Source organism: Hyla sarda, chromosome 9 (assembly GCF_029499605.1).
Source record: "Hyla sarda isolate aHylSar1 chromosome 9, aHylSar1.hap1, whole genome shotgun sequence".
In the NCBI taxonomy this organism is placed as follows: Eukaryota; Metazoa; Chordata; class Amphibia; order Anura; family Hylidae; genus Hyla; species Hyla sarda.
Window position 1 is genome coordinate 36,256,673 of NC_079197.1, and position 17,714 is coordinate 36,274,386.

General features: G+C 41.8%; 1 protein-coding gene across 3 annotated transcripts in view; it reads left to right on the top strand.

Moving 5' to 3' along the window:
• GTF3C3 (general transcription factor IIIC subunit 3) overlaps positions 1-12,864 on the top strand; it is a 63,359-nt gene extending 50,495 nt beyond the window's left edge. For 2 of the 3 annotated variants that reach the window (XM_056538475.1, XM_056538476.1), the window contains exons 15-19: positions 2,893-3,130; positions 4,281-4,471; positions 9,793-9,917; positions 12,419-12,571; positions 12,685-12,864. In XM_056538475.1, coding sequence (XP_056394450.1) covers positions 2,893-3,130; positions 4,281-4,471; positions 9,793-9,917; positions 12,419-12,571; positions 12,685-12,807 — 830 coding nt within the window. In that variant the 3' untranslated portion in view covers positions 12,808-12,864. Of the gene's footprint in view, positions 1-2,892; positions 3,131-4,280; positions 4,472-9,792; positions 9,918-12,418; positions 12,572-12,684 lie in introns of those variants that run through there. The other variant, XM_056538478.1, reaches the window with a different exon arrangement.
• Positions 12,865-17,714: the final 4,850 nt, after the last annotated feature.

The following is a 17,714-nucleotide window of genomic DNA, read 5'->3' on the forward strand; positions in this document are numbered from 1 at the left end:
ATTTCACCTTTTGCTAAATTTATACATTCCTTTGAAACTTTCATGTTTTTTATTTACATTCCCCTGGTATCTCTAGGTTAGTATATTTGAGACCTTTTTTGTTTAATCCCAACTAAGGCTGGGTTCACACTACGTTTTTCAACTACGGTTCCCGCTTACGTTTTCATTAGTGAAAACGTATGAGACGGTATTAAAAACCGTATACATAGGCAAAGCATTGAAACCGTATGCACCCTGATGCACACGGTTGCGTACGGTTTGCTTGCAATACGTTTTTAAACAGTACTCCAAACCGTGTTTGGCCACGGTTTTGACTCCAGTTTTAAAACCGTATTGCAACCGCATACCCTTTTTAACATGGACATCAATGGGAAACGCACATGTATACGGTTCCATACGGCAAAACCGTATGTGTTTTTTCTCTGCACATGCGCATTTGCATCCTAAAGTCCCCACCCAAGACCCCTCCCATTAAAAATGGACGGAATTTTCTAAAACGTATGAGTTTTTTAAAATAAAAACGGACGGAACAGTATACTGTTTAAAAACGCATACGATTTACTTTTTCCCATACTGTTCCATCCGTTTTTTCCCCATACGGTTTTTGATAGAAAACGTATGCGGAAAACGTAGTGTGAACCCGGCCTAACACAGCTATGATTGAAAGATCTCAAGTATTTGCTTCTCTCAAGACTTTGTCATTGTTTTTGTAAAACTTTATCAACAGACCATTGTCTGATTTGTTTGCCAGACCCCCTGGTTTCTGTTTAGAATACATAACACCTTTGCAAACATTCAAAGGAATACACATTTCTAGAGTGATATTTTGGCCTTTTCATTTGGGGCCTTCTAAGAATCCATACAACATGGCGGACACTTTGCCATGTTTTATCTTTCATATATCTTGCATATTAGAACATCTGATTATATCGATACCAAATATAGCCGACACCCTTAACCCCTTAAAGGGAACCAACCATCAGATTTTACCCTATATAACGCTTGGCAAAGCGTTATATAGGGTAAAATCTTTATTTTCACCATTCCTGGGGGATGCTCCTGCCCCCAGGGATGGTGAAGATATGAAGTTATAAACTAGTCATCGCCGCCGTCGTAAGTAGTCACCTGGGCGGGGAGCTCTTCTCATCTACTCCTGTTCTTCGGCTGGGAGCGACGCCCCCTCCGCTTGATTGATGGGCTGCGTCATCACTCTGCTCCGTCTGTTCAGTGAGCGGAACAATGACGCGGCCCATCAATCAAGCGGAGGGGGCGTCGCTCCCAGCCAAAGAACGGGAGTAGGGGAGAAGAGCTCCCCGCCCAGGTGACTACTTATGGCGGCGGCGGTGACTAGTTTATAACTTCATATCTTCACCATCCCTGAGGGCAGGAGCATCCCCCGGGAATGGTAAAAATAAAGATTTTACCCTATATAACGCTTTGCCAAGCATTATATAGGGTAAAAGCTGATGATTGGTTCCCTTTAAGGACCAAGCTATTTTCCATTTTTGCCCTTTTCGTTATTTCCTCCTCACCTTCTAAAAATCATAACACTTTCAATTGTGCACCTACAGACCCATATAAGGGCTTTTTTTTTAAATTTGCGCCACCAATTTCAATTTGTAACGATATCAATCATTTCGCCACAAAACCAGAAAAAAAAATTGGGGCGCAAAATTGAAAGAAAAATGCCATTTTGTAACTTTTGGGGGCTTCCGATTCTACGCAGTGCACTTTTTGGTAAAAATGATTTATATAGCTTTTATTTTATTACCTTAAAAAATTATGACTACATGCACCGAAATGTGTATGTTGAAAACAGTCCTCTTCTGACCCCTATAACATTTTTTGTGCCGTCATCTGGAGTTATCATCGGTACCTTTGTAGTTTTGATGGGACTTTTTGATCGCTTTTTATAAATTAAGGGGGAGATTTATTAAAACCTGTGCAAAAGAAAAGTTGCCCAGTTGCCCATAGCAACCAATCAGATTGCTTCTTTCATTTTGCAGAGGCCTTGTTAAAAATGAAAGAAGCGAGCTGATTGGTTGCTATGGGCAACTGGGCAACTTTTCCTCTGGACAGGTTTTGATAAATCTCCCCCTAAGTGTATACAAAGTGACCAAAAATATGCAGTTTTGCACTTTGGTATTTTTCGATGTTCGCCATTGACCCTGCGGTGTAATTAACGTTATATTTTTATAGTTTGGACATTTGCGCATACGGCAATACCACATATGTTTATTTTTATTATGTTAACATATTTTTTATATGGAACTTGGGAAAAGGGGGGTGATTCAAACTTTTCATATGGAAGGGGTTAATGGGTGTTTTTTTTTTTTTTTTTTTTTTTTTTTTACACATTTAGTCCTTTTAGGGGGAATCGGAAGATTCCTCATACAGATCAATGTAGTTCCATAAAACCACATTGATCTGTGTGCTCTCTGTTTGATTGATAAAGACTGGTTCAACTAGGCTCCATCAACCACAGAGTTGTGACCAGCACTGGAGAAGAGGTAAGCTCCTCGGCAACCTCCACACTGGATCGCTCCCCCGCCATCGTGCTGCGGGGGGTGGGGGGGGGTGTTGTTGGGTCTGGTTAAAGCTCCCTTTAGACGACGCTGTCAACTTTGACAGTGGCGATCTAAAAGGTTAATAGCCGACCACAGCAATTGCTGCATGTCGGCTATTAACGGCAGCCCCAGCTACAAGAATCAGCTGGGGATCGGCCGATATGGCGTGGGCTCGAATCAGGAGCCCGCGCCATACACAGCTTGGCGTTGTAGGACGAGACGGCTCGTCATTAGATGGTAACCGCTTAAAGGAGCATGTTTATGTTATTTTGGTTGCTTTTCTCGAATAGATTTCACTGTATCCTCTATTTGCGTTGCTCCACAGCAATATTTGCCATACTCACCAGCGTACTATCCAAAGACGATTGGTGGAACCTTCTTTTAAAGGCAATTTATGCTTTATGTGACCTTGGCCGCTATAAGGAAGGAGAGCTGCTGGTGGACTCTTCTCTGGAGTATTATTCATTTTATGACGACCGCCAGAAACGGAAGGAGTTGGAGTATTTTGGACTTTCCACAGCAATTTTAGATAGGAATTTCAGAAAAGCATATAATTACATAAGGTAACTTTTGTACTCAAATAATAGATCTGATTTTAGATTCAGTTATTTTCCCTGCTCCATAAACATAATAGGGGTGTATAAAGTACATAATAGCCGTGCCGATAAATGGCATGATGGTCACTGCCAGGTGTAGAAGAGGATGACGTTTGATTTTTTTGGGCGATGGTTACAATGTGGCCTACTCTTGTTTTTAACATAAACTAAATGTATACAGTAGATGAGACAGAATCAGGTCATTCACAATAGGTAATAGTCAAAGTTCAGCTTCCTCCCCTCCCTGTAGAATGATCTCTGCACAGGTCACAGAGTATGTCTAAAAAACTCTTCCACGGAAGTTAATAGGGTCATCTTCAGATTATTGTTGCTATGTTTATTTGGCTTTCTGTAAAGTACCTGTACCTAGATCTACGTATTCCCTGCCAGCAGCCTTGGGAAGTCGGGGACACTGGCTTAAAGGGGTACTCCACCCCTAGACATCTTATCCCCTATCCAGAGGATAGGGGATAAGATGTCTGATCGTGGGGGACCAGTTGCAGCTTTCACTCCGCCTCCTATAGACTTGCATTAAGGGGGCGGGCCGTGACATCACGATGCTCTGGCCCCTGTATCGCCCGTCATTCCGCACAGGGCGAGTTTGCTCTGTGCAGTGATGACAGCAGAGTGCCGCAGCCGAGATCAAGGGGGTCCCCAGCGGCGGGACCCCCACGATCAGACATCTTATTCCCTATCCTTTGGATAGGGGATAAGAGGTCTAGGGCTGGAATACCCCTTTAAATAACAACAAGGCAGTTAAAAGTATATTCTGTTCACATCCTGCCCACTTGACTATCCCAACCCCAAATAGATATAGGAAAACCAAGTTGTTATAGCTAAATGTGTCACTTCCGGGTACATTACAATTTGTAATAAAAGGGACCAGTAGCTGATGGCAGCAGACACTTCTTGTTGGCACGCCTGGTTTGTTTTGTGTGATGGTGCCCATGGAATAGATGAATGATAACATAGAACATTGTCTGGCATCTCAGTGTTTGCCAAGTTATAGGAGGCTTTCCCTGTAAATACATTTTAATAGCCCTTTTGCTTATAATGTGTTCTCTTGCTTAATCCAAGTGTTACTATAATAAGTCTATGTCCTTGTTTACTTTCCCAGAATAATGTTGATGGAAAATGTGAACAAGCCTCAACTGTGGAATATCTTCAATCAAGTTACAATGCATTCTCAAGATGTGAGGCATCACCGCTTCTGCCTGAGATTGATGTTAAAAAATCCGGACAACCTTGCGCTGTGCGTCCTTAGTGGTCACAATGCCTTTGTGTCTGGGAGCTTCAAACACGCGCTTGGTAAATGCATCGTTTATCACATCCTCTGTGAAGTAAAGCAGTGGCAACCTCTTAAAGGGGTACTCCAGTGGAAAACAATTTTCTTTTCAAATCAACTGTTGCCAGAAAATTATCCAGGTTTGTAAATCACTTCTATTAAAAAATCTTAATCCTTCCAGTACTAGTAGTATAAGCAGCTGATAAGTAGTGGAAGGATTAAGATTTTTTAATAGAAGTAATTTACAAATCTGTTTAACTTTCTGGCACCAGTTGATTTGTGGAAAAAAAATGTTTTCCACTGGAGTACCCCTTTAACCCCTTCCCGACCTATGACATACCTGTACGTCATGGGTGGCAAGGTGTTCCCGACCCATGACATACAGGTACGTCATGGACATTACTGCCGCTACTCGCGGCACCCCGCAGCGCCCGGAAAGATGGTGGCTATCACTGATAGCCAGCCATCTTACCGTGCGACCACGGGGGGTTTCGTCCCCCACCCCCCCCCAGCGATCGCTGCTATCAGCTGGTCAAATCTGACTAGCTGATAGCAGCGTTTCGCTATGAAAATACTTAGCAGCGCGGTGTGTGAGTCCCGATCACGGGGATCGGGACACACACCGCTCTGCTAAGTGTCCCTGTCCCGTCCCCCGGCGTCACTTACCCGTCGGAGCGGTGTCCCGAGCGGTCCCGGCGTCCTCCGTGCAGTCCCGGCGTCCTCCGTGCGGTCCCGGCTGCGCTGCGTCCCGGAGGTGAGTTTCCGGCAGCAGTGCGGCATCTTCATTGGCAGCAGTGAGATCGCCGTAAAGCGATCTCACTGCTGCCTCTGAGAGTTTCAAAACTGCAACTCCCAGCATGCCCAGACAGCCTTTGGCTTTCTGGGCATGCTGGGAGTTGTAGTTTTGCAACATCTGGAGGTCCACAGTTTGGAGACCACTGTATAATGGTCTCCAATCTGTGCTCTTCCAGATGTTGCAAAACTACAAATCTCAGCATGCTCAGTCTGTCCAGGCATGCTGGGAGTTGTAGTTCTCTAACATCTGGAAGAGCACAGATTGGAGACCATTATACAGTGGTCTCCAAACTGTGGACCTCCAGATGTTGCAAAACTACAACTCCCAGCATGCCCAGACTGCCCAAGCATGCTGGAAGTTGTAGTTCGGCAACATCTGATCCTTCAGATATTGCCGAACTACAACTTCCAGCATGCCTTGGCAGTCTGGGCATGCTGGGAGTTGTAGTTTTGCAACATCTGGAGGCACACTAGTTGGGAAACATTGTCCGTTTCCTACCTCAGTGCCTCCAGCTGTTGCAATTGTTGCAAAACTATAACTCCCAGCATGCACTGACAGACCATGCATGCTGGGAGTTGTAGTTTTGCAACAGCTGGAGGCACACTGGTTTGGAAACACTAAGTTTGGTTGCAAAACACTTGAAAGTTTATTACTTAACTTAGTGTTTCCAAACCAGTGTTCCTCCAGCTGTTGCAAAACTACAACTCCCAGCATGCACGGACAGCCAAAGGGCATGCTCGGAGTTTGCAACAGCTGGATGTTTGCCCCCTCCCCCCAATGTGAATGTACAGGGTACACTCACATGGGCGGAGGTTTACAGTGAGTGCTGCAAGTTTGAGATGGCGCAAATTTTGCGCTGCAGCTCAAACTTCCAGCGGCAAACTTGCTGTGAACCTCTGCCCATGTGACTGTACCCTAAAAACACTACACTACACTGACACTAACCTAAAATAAAAAGTAAAAAACACTACATATACACATACCCCTACACAGCCCCCCTCCCCCCAAAAAATGAAAAACGTCTGGTACGCTACTGTTTCCAAAACGGAGCCTCCAGCTGTTGCAAAATAATAACTCCCAGTATTGCCGGACAGCCATTGACTGTCCAGGCATGCTGGGAGTTTTGCAACAGCTGGAGGCACCCTGTTTGGGAATCACTGGCGTAGAATACCCCTATGTCCACCCCTATGCAAATCCCTAATTCAGGCCTCAAATGCGCATGGCGCTCTCTCACTTTGGAGCCCTGTCGTATTTCAGGGCAACAGTTTTGGGACACATATGGGGTATCGGCGTACTCGGGAGAAATTGCCTTACAAATTTTGGGGGGCTTTTTCTTCTTTAACCCCTTATGAAAAGGTGAAGTTGGGGTCTACACCAGCATGTTAGTGTAAAAAAATAAATTTTTTACACTGACATGCTGGTGTTGCCCTATACTTTTCATTTTCACAAGAGGTAAAAGGGAAAAAAGACCCTCTAAATTTGTAACGCAATTTCTCCTGAGTACGGAGATACCCCATATGTGGGTGCAAAGTGCTCTGAGGGCGCACAACAAGGCCCAGAAGGGAGAGTGCACCATGTACATTTGAGGCGATTTGCACAGGGGTGGCTGATTGTTACAGCAGTTCTGACAAACGCAAAACAATAAATATCCATATGTGACCCCATTTTGGAAACTACACCCCTCACGGAATTTAATAAGGGGTGCAGTGAGCATTTACACCCCACTGGTGTATGACAGATTTTTGGAACAGTGGTCTGTGAAAATGAAAAATAAAATTTTTGATTTGCACAGTCCACCGTTTCAAATATCTGTCAAAAGCCAGTGGGGTGTAAATGCTCACTGCACCCCTTATTACATTCCATGAGGGGTATAGTTTCCAAAATGGGGTCACATGTGGGGGGGTCCACTGTTCTGGCACCATAGGGGCTTCCTAAATGGGACATGCCCCCCAAAAACCCTTTCAGAAAAACTCACTCTCCAAAATCCCATTGTCGCTCCTTCCCTTCTGAGCCCTCTACTGCGCCCACCGAACATTTTACATACGCATATGAGGTATTTCCTTACTCGAGAGAAATTGGGTTACAAATTTTAGGGTGATTTCTCTCCTTTTACCCCTTGTAAAAATTAAAAAATTGGGTCTACAAGAAAATGCGAGTGTAAAAAATGAAGATTTAGAATTTTCTCCTTCACTTTGCTGCTATTCCTGTGAAACACCTAAAGGGTTAAAACACTTACTGAATGTCATTTTGAATACTTTGGGGGGTGCAGTTTTTATAATGGGGTCATTTATGGGGTATTTCTAATATGAAGATCCTTAAAATCCACTTCCAACCTGAACTGGTCCCTGAAAAATTAAGATTTTGAAAATCTTGAGAAAAATTGGAAAATTGCTGCGGAACTTTGAAGCCCTCTGATGTCTTCCAAAAGTAAAAACTTGTCAATTTTTTAATGCAAACACAAAGTAGACATATTGTATATGTGAATCAATATGTAATTTATTTGGAATATCCATTTTCCTTTCAAGCAGAGACTTTCAAAGTTAGAAAAATGCTAAATTTTCAAAATTTTTATGAAATTTTTAGATTTTTTACCAAGAAAGGATACAAATATCAGTGAAATTTTACCGATAAAATAAAGTAGAATATGTCACGAAAAAACAATCTCGGAATCAGAATGATAAGTAAAAGCATTCCAAAGTTATTAATGTTTAAAGTGACAGTGGTCAGATTTTCAAAAAATGCCCAGGTCATGAAGGTGAAAATGGGCTGGGTCATGAAGGGGTTAAGGGGAATTCAATAGTTATGCATCTGTGAATCAAAGTGGGCATGCTCGGATTTCTCGTCTTTGGACATGAGTACATGTGCATTATTACAGCTGTTCAAGATACTTATAGCCATAAAGGGACAGTGTACTTTCACTTTATTTTTACTCACTATTTGTCATTTTTTATAATTTTTTAAAAGCATTTTATTTTGGTCTTTCAGGGTTTCATGTCCTCTGTAACTTCACAAACAACTTTCTTATCTCATTGTGTAGTATTTTTCAACATTTTAGTTTAACCAACTCTGATAGCAATTTATTATATCATTGACCAGAGAAGGAGGCTGCATGAAATTCGAAATATCTGTCTATCTTATTAATATTATTCCCAAATTAGTCCCAAATTTTCATACATGAGGCTACTCCTTTAAACTTGAAGGGGAATTCAGAGTTTATTTATGTTGTCCCCTAGGTTAGGGGATAAGTGTCCCCATTGGGTCTGACTTGTGCGATCCCTAGAATGGGGCCCAACTCTGTATGTCGGCTTCATAGACATAGGAGCAGCATCCTGCACATGCTAGTTCATTCTATACAATTTAGTCATGACCTCGTTCTGGAGATCTCAAGGGGTCCCAGTGGTTTGACCCCACCGTGTTCTGATGCTTATCCCTAAACCTGAGGCTAGAGGATAACATAAATTAGTTTGGAATATGTATTAAAAAAAATTAAAATAAAAACAACATTTCTATAGTCAAGCTACACTGATAAAAGGATATCTGGTTTGCATTATTAAAAAAAAAATATATATATATATATAGGTTACCCATTTACCAGAACACTTTACCTAAAGCTCAATAACAGAAAAATACATGAACAATGGTGCCACTGTTTCTGGGGTGAAAAAAAAGGCTTTTCTCAAAGTTTTAGTAAACCTCTTTAAGCACATTTTTTTTTTACTCCCTTGTAAACCATAAATTAAACAAAGTTGTGTATCACTTATTGAAGAATATTTTTATAAAATGTGGAACTGCTCTTTAAACACCTTACTTTACATTTATCTGTGTATTACACCCAGCACAGAAGAAGTGCTGTCCTAGAACGTAAAGGGATTATCCACTATAAGGTGATTTTAGTACGTACCTGCCAGACAGTAATGGACATGCTTAGGAAGGATCTGGGATCTTGTCTTGGGGCTAAATTGGGGCTAAATAGCTATGTTGTGAGATTACCATAACACAGTCTCTAGCTTTTTGTGAACTTGTATTTCCTGTTTGATTTTTCTTTTTTTGACTACAAATCCCATAATTCCATTTTCCTCCCTTGAAACATAAATGAGCTGAATCCATTCAAAAGACCTGCGGTTTTCAATCAGGGTGCCTACAGCTGTTGCATTAGTTGCAGATTGCTCTCTCCACCCATTGAAGCAGACAGGCTCCTTGTCATCAGCTGACTTGTGAGTCAGGACTCGGCCGCATTGCAACCTGGGAAAAATCTGAGACAACAGTCATTTTGTATGCTGGTAAAAAATAAATATTGGGGTGAAAATCACATAAGAATTTTGAGAAAACAGTCACACACACAGGTACAGACACTATATTATGAACTACACTAACTTTACAGCCCCTGTAGCATAGTCAAATAAAAAAACATTCCTGGAATACCCCTTTAATCGACATTGTTAGGAGCCTCGCTGCATAATTTTCTCATTCTCTCTACGTTTTTTTTTTTTTTCAACTTCCCTCTTAGTATTGAACTAATGGAATTAAATTACTTTTGATATGTTGCAGCTCAATATGTCCAAGCCTATCGAATGAAGTCTGATGATCCTATGTACTGTCTTTGCATTGGATTAACATTTGTCCACATGGCCTCACAGAAGTTTGTGTTGAAAAGACATGCTTTGCTAGTACAGGTAAAGACCAAATATATATGGTAATTTTATCTTACAGTGGGATCAGAACAAAGAGCTGCTATGTAGGATTGGCACCCAGTAGGCGGACCTGACCCGTTCATAAATGACATGGTTGTTCAATCATGTGTGCAAGTATTTCGGCAAAATATAATACAGTGACACCCCCCCCCCCCCCCCCCCCCGACCTACGATGGCCCCGACATAAGATCATTTCAACATACGATTGCCTCTCAGAGACACATGCTCTTTTTACTGTTTTTAAGCAACTCCCCCATGTACCCCCCCCCCCCCATATAGTTTCTTTAAAACACCTCAAAATTTACATCCCCCTACTCCATTGAGATGTGACTGGCATGGGAGTAGTATACTAGCGACTAAAATAGGAGGAGTAGTAGTATACTGGTGACTGACAAAGGAGTAGTAGTACAGTGAGGTGACTGGTAGGAATAGTACTACAGCGAGGTGACTTATATAGAGTAGTCATACAGTGAGATGACAGTAGTACAGTAGGGTAACTTACATAGGAGTAGTAGTACAGTGAGGGGACTTACATAGGAGTAGTAGTACAGTACTGCACAGTCTGGTGACTGATAGGAGTGTTAATACATTGTGAAGCCTAACAAAGTATTAGTAGTAGGAACGTGATGTGATTGATAGGAGTAGTAGTACAGTGACTCCCCGACCCACGATGGCCCCGACATACAATATTTTCAACATGCGATGGCCTCTCAAAGGCCATCGCATGTTGAAGGCAGCATCAACATACGATGCTTTTGTATGTCGGGGCCATCGCATAAACGGCTATCCGGCAGCGCAGACTGCTTCAGCTGCCGCCGGATAGCCATTTACGGTGCCCCGTGTGGTCTGGTGTGTCTCACTCATCTGTCCCCGGCGCTCTGGACAGTCCTCTTCGGGATCCCCTGCATCGCCGTCGCTCTCCTTCGTCGTCATCACGTCGCTGCGCACGCCGTCCCGTCATCCAATAGGAACGGCATGCGTAGCGACAAGATTACGGCAATGAAGAGTGACGATCCCGGGCAGCAGAGACAGTCCGGAGCGGCAGGGACACCCCGGGGACGTGGCGACAGCGATGGAAGGCGACATTCAGGGCAGCGGTGAAGGTCCAGAGCGGCGGGGACAGGTGAGTATAACATCCTATACTTTTCATTGCACGGATCCCTCAACATACGATGGTTTCAACTAACGATCATTCATTTGGAACAAATTACCATCGTATGTTAAGGGACCACTGTAAATGAACAATCATGTTTATAAATTTACTTTAAAAAAAATGCCATGTTAAAAATTGACAAATATGCTTCCTTTTCCCGTTTTTCAAAATAAAAAAATATAATTTTATCGTCATGTGTGGAAAGTTTGCTACCATAACAGCTAAACATCGGTGTCTGTAGTTACCCTAAAGTGAAATTGATAACTAGGTCACTCAAACTAAACCCAATATAGTGGGTTATAGTGCGAATGAGTAGCTGTAAAAAAAAGAGGTTACTTACATATCTAGGTCAAGTATTTCCAGAATTAAGCCCATTACTAATTCCGTTACCATTGCACTCCGGTGTGCAGTGGAGGCGGGGAGCTGGCTCACCTAGCTCCCCTGCCTCATCAATATTCACTCCCCTGCCCACCTCCTTCCATGATGTGAGAACCTGTAGGGGTACACCATACTGTAGCTACACCCCCCCAACAGGCTTTCATGTCATGAAAGGGAGCGGGCCAGGGAGTGAATATTGATGAGGCAGGGGAGCTGAGTGAGCTGACTCTCCGCCTCCATTGCATGCTGGAGTGCAATCGAAAAGGAATTTGTAGCGGGCTTAACTCTGTAAATTCATTACTTAATAATGCATGTAACCCCTCTTTTTGCAGCTATTAACCTGCACTATAACCCAGTATACTTTGTTTAGTGTGGGTGAACTAGATGACAGTTTCTCTTTAAGGGTATATTCACACACACAGAATCTGTTGCAGATTAGATCATAAGATTGGTGATCGGCAGCAGGTAAGGGGACGCTCACCGAACCCCCGTGACGTGATCCACTGAGCTACCGGCAAATTTTACTTTCATTTTAGATGCCATGATCTGCATTGATCACGGCATCTAAAGGGTTAAATGTCTGGCCTTGGCGGGATTGCAGCTGCTTGAAATTAGCGGTGAGTGTCTGTCTACTGATAGTAGCTGACGCTCACTGCTCAGAAGCGAGCACGGCTCTTGCGTTCGCTTCAAAGTCACTTAAGATTTCAGGGTATACCGGTACACCCTTGGTCCTCAAGTACCAGGGGACAAGGGCGTACCTGTACACCCTATGTCCTTAACGGGTTTAGGAATAACATACTCCTTACAAACTAAACAACTGCTTAGCCCTCACAATATAGCTGTATAATTTGTGATTGGTTTATATTTCCTATGCTTTACAATTCAGCAAATAAGTTGAACCAATTTGGATAAAGTAGGACAACATTTTACACATTATCTTTTGTTTTTTTAGGGGTTTTCATTTTTGAATAAATACATCGATTTACGTGGCCCTTGTCAGGAGACTTACTACAACCTGGGCCGTGCATTGCACCAGATGGGTCTAGCACATCTTGCAATACATTATTATCAACAGGCCCTTGAGCTGCCACCACTTAAGTTAACGGTACAGTAAACACACATTTTTAGATTTAATGTACTATATATGTTTTAGAAATCACTAACAGACTTGTATATTGTTAAACTTTGCTTATTTTTTGCTTTTTTTCCTATTTGTAGGGAATCGATGAGGACCAAGTTGACCTTCGGAGAGATATTGCTTTCAATTTATCTCTTATTTACCAGGGCAGTGGTAACACAGAAATGGCACGGAGGCTCTTGTACACTTATTGTGCTATTTAAAGCATTTTTAATAGTTTCATCTGTACAGTAGTAAATTAAATGTATCTACAACCACAATCTGACTCAGTTTGCTTTGAAGAGAACACATTCATCGAGTTGTTTAAACAAGAAAAAAAAACTGTTTCAGGGTTTCTTTTTATGACTTCAAATCCCATAATTCCATTTTCCTCCCTCCCACACATCAGCCACCGCACCCATTTAAACATAAATGAGCTGCATCCATTCAAAAGACCTGTGTTTTTCAATCAGGGTGCCTACAGCTGTTGCATTAGTTGCAGATTGATCTCTCTCCCACCAAGCGATCGCTCCACCCATTGATGCAGACAGGCTCCTTGTCATCAGCTGACTAGTGAGTCAGGTCTCGGCCGCATTGCAACCTGGGAAAAATCCGAGACTACAGTCATTTTGTATAATGTTAAAAATAAATATTGGGGTGAAAATCACAGAAGAATTGTGAGAAAACCGTCACACATAGGTACAGACACTATATTACGAACTACACTAACTTTACAGCCCCTGTAGCATAGTCAAATAAAAAGAAATCCTGGAATACTCCTTTAATTCTGGGTTCATCTGAGAATAATACATGGGGTGATGTAATTATATGAACATTGTATTTTTTTGTTAATGCAAAACCTTTTTTTGCGTAGTCTTCTGTGTGATAGTGTTGTGATCATGCTTTCTGCAGAGAATATGAAAGAGCTGAGCGGTCTCCTCCTCACTGTGCACGTGAAAACTGCAGTGCTTTTAACTTTATTTAAATAAGTGCATATAAGAAACTTTGTAATATATCTTACTGGACAAAAATACTTCCTGCCACATGTGATTGGTTATACGGAGTCAAGAGTGTTCTTCTGTCACTGTATTAATCGCCGGGTGTCATTGGGTTACTATGACACCTGCAAAAGGCAGCATACCTGTCAACATTATGCCAAGATGAAACGGTTTACTACAAATTAAAAGTATTGCAGTGTATAATACTAGAGAAGCCCTTTCGTGTGACTGAAAACGGTAAAAAGTGTTCAATAATGTAAAAAAAATAATTAATTACATTTTAATCACTGCCTCTCACAAGGCAGTGCTTGAAACGGCAAAAACAATGCTGTAGCACAAAAGCACAAGTATAGGGTTAAAAAGCCAACATTGCTATGGGCGAATCACACAATAGAGTCAATGCAGGAAGATGGGATACAGCTGTGAACACAACGCAGCAACTCCTACAGCTTGATCACCAATATCCTCTTGTCTAGACGTAACCATTGAAAACTTATCAAAAGCTATAACTTCTACAACCAAGAGCAGCAACTGTGAACTAAAAAAAACAATAAATAACAGTTCCCCAAACATTTGCAGAGCCCGCCATGTGTGATTTTAGTGGATCTGTATTTAAGATATTCTTGCGCCATTGTCATAGCTTGGGAAGCTGTGTACCTTTCAGTTAACATACATAAGAAGACATACACAAGATATGATAGGAATTTTGTGTATGCACTCGAGTTATATGCAAGATGTGCCAAATTGATTACAAGGTGCCAATTCATGATCAGGCAGCACGGGCTGTGGCCACTTAAAGGGGTATTCCGGCTTTATACATCTTATCACCTATCAGAGACGGTGCTGCCTCCGAGACTGGGATGTTATATCACGGCCATGACCCCTAGTGACGTCACGCCCCTCCATTCATGTCTAAGGGAGGGGGCGTGACGGCCGTCACGCCCCCTCCCTTAGACATGAATGGAGGGGGTGTGGTGTGACGCCACTAGAGGGCCGCACCAGGGGCTGCACTGAAATCGCAGCGGTCCCAGTGACAGGACCCCTGCGATCATACAGCTTATCCCCTATCCTTTTGGATAGGGGGTAAGATGTATAAAGCCGGAATACCCCTTTACGTGACCAGCAGTGGCCCTGGAGACTGCCGCCGCCAAGATCAGCAAGTTCTGAAGATAAAATAGATCTTTCAAGGATTCTACGTTTTTTACGTTCTAACTTTTTGTTCTGTATTTAATCTTACATAACCTGTTTGCTTCAGGAGAAAAACTTGTAACGCAGAAGATTTTTTTATTCCTTGTATTACTGCAGAGTCATAGGTATAGGGCAGTGAGAGCTGCTAGGTTTCCACTTTATTGGCATTTTTGCAAAAAATAAAAAAAGAGCCTATTCTGCTGCATGGCATTTTTTTTTGTGTGAAAAAGTACTGCGGCCAGATGTTAGCTGCAAGTCAATACAGAACTGCAAAATGCCAGATCCAGTTGGCGTTTTTCAGTTTGGCGTTTTATTATTTTTTTATCCTTTTGGCATTTTTCAGCTATTTTTGGCTCCTTGGCAGTTTTTCAAAAACGACCTCTTGTTGATACTTTGGCGTTTTTTTAAGGAAAATCTTGGCGTTTTCCTCCCAAGAAAAATGCCATGAGGGTTTTAACGTTTACGTTTTTTTTCCAGGCGTTTTTTATTCTTTTTTGGACTTTAGCGATCCAAAAAAGTGATGGAGATACCTTTTTTAATCAAATTTTGTAGGGTACCGTTAAAAAATAATAATAAAAAAGATGTAGTAGTGATGGAAAAATTGTATTTAACAAAACTTATCTTTTTTTATATCAAAATTGAATATAGTGTGTGTGTTTAACTTTTTTTTCTTTATTTTTTTAATTTTTTAGGTAGTTCTACTACTCCCAGCATGGAACACACTGTTCCATGATGGGAGTAGTAGTACATCTACTAATTGACAGATCGCCCCGGGTGTCACTTCTGACACCCGTTGCGATCCTCCTGTATAATGTATAGATGTGGGCGGACGCTCTTCTATGGTACCCTGCACTGCTGTATATATACACCTATTCATATTTCCCACAGAGAGCTGTGATTGGCTGGATGGTTTTAGCCAATCACAACTTTCTGTGGGAAATATGAATGTGTGTATAAACACGTCACTGCAGGGGACCATAAAAGAGCGGCCGTCCGCATCTATACATTATACTGGAGGATCACAGTGGGTGTCAGGAGTGACAACCACTGTGATATTTCCTTAACTGCTGGTACTACTGCTCCCAACATGGAGCACACTCTGCTCCATGCTGGGAGCTGTAGTACCTGCATTAATAGACAGATCGCAACAGGTGTCAGAAGTGACACTCGCTGCGATTTGTCTATTAATGCAGGTACTACAGCTCCCAGCATGGAGCTGAGTGTGCTCCATGTTGGGAGTAGTAGTACCTGCAGTTAAAGGGGTTATCCACCATAAGGTGATATTAGTATGTACCTGGCAGACAGTAATGGACATGCTTAGGAAGGATCTGCGCTTGTCTTGGTGCTGAATGATAATGTTGTGAGATTACCATAACACTGTGGCTAGCTGTTTGTGAACTGGTATTTCCTGTTTGACTTTTCTTTTTTTTTTTTTTTACTACAAATCCCACAATTCCATCTTCCTCCCTCCCACACTTCAGCCACCCCACCCATTGAAACATACATGAGCTGCATCCATTCAAATCAGTGTGGTTTTCAATCAGGGTGCCTCCAGCTGTTGCATTAGTTGCAGATTCATCCCTCCACCCATTGAAGCAGACAGGCTCCCTATCATCAGCTGACTAGTGAGTCAGGTCTCGGCTGCATTGCAAGCTGGGAAAAATCTGAGACAACAGTCATTTTGTATGCTGGTAAAAATAAATATTGGGGTGAAAATCAGAGAAGAATTGTGAGAAAACCGTCACACACAGGTACAGACACTATATTATGGACTACACTAACTTTACAGCCACTGTAGCATAGTCAAATTTAAAAAAAATCCTGGAATACCCCTTTAATGACAGATCACAGCGGGTGTCACTCCTGACACCCGATGCGATCGTCATTTATCCTTTATCCCTGAGATGCGGAGCTTTCTCCTGTGCTCTGCTCTGTACTCCGGCCGGCCAGTGATGTGAATATCAATTCACATCACTGATTCATATTTCCTGCTGAGAGCTGTGATTGGCTGGCACCATCCGGCCAATCCCCACTCTGGGCGGAAAATATGAATTCTATTCATATCATTGACCGGCCCGGAGTTCAGAGCAGAGATGCGAGTGCTGTATAGAGCTGCTCCACATCTCTGCAATAGATAGGACGATTGCATCAGGAGTGACACTTGCTGTGATCTGTCCTCAACTGCAGGTACTACTACTCCCAACATGGAACTGTGTGTTCCATGCTGGGAGTAGTAGTACTACCTAAAAAATTTATGAAAAAGTTAGACACACACTTTATTAAACACATTATTTAAATACATTACGAATAAAAATTTTAACAAAATTAATTATAAAAAATATTTAATTTAAATGGTCCCTTTCTACATTTTTATTTATTGTCTGGCTACATAAATTGGTACCTGTTAAAAAATGTATAAAAACTTTGTTATAAAAAATTAAAATTTTGTTTAATACATCTTTTTCCATCCCCACTGCACACTTATTTATTTATTGTTTGGTACCCAACAAATTTAGGGGGAAAAAAGAGGGGCTAAAAATGCTATTTTCACTCTGTGGCAGTTTTTTTTTTTTTTTTTTTTAAGAAAAAAAAATAAAAACGGGTGGAAATCTAGCCTCAAGGAAGTAGAACAAAGAAACAAAAAAGGTTTCAAGGAAGTAACAAAAAGTGTGTTTTGTGTAGTAGACAAATGTAGGTACCCCTAGAGGCTTAGGCATTATATTATTACATACTTCACTTTACTCTAATTTCCTGAACAATTCAAGACAGTTCATGAAATGTATTTTTGACACATTTCGTGTTGTTTCCTCTGGCTGCTTGCCAACAGAATATTGAAAAGAGGTAGTATAATATTTTTATGCACTTTTGGCCGGTTTTACGCAAGCCTGTTGGTAAATGTTTGAAATATGAAGAGTATAAAAATTTAGATACATTACAGCTACGTG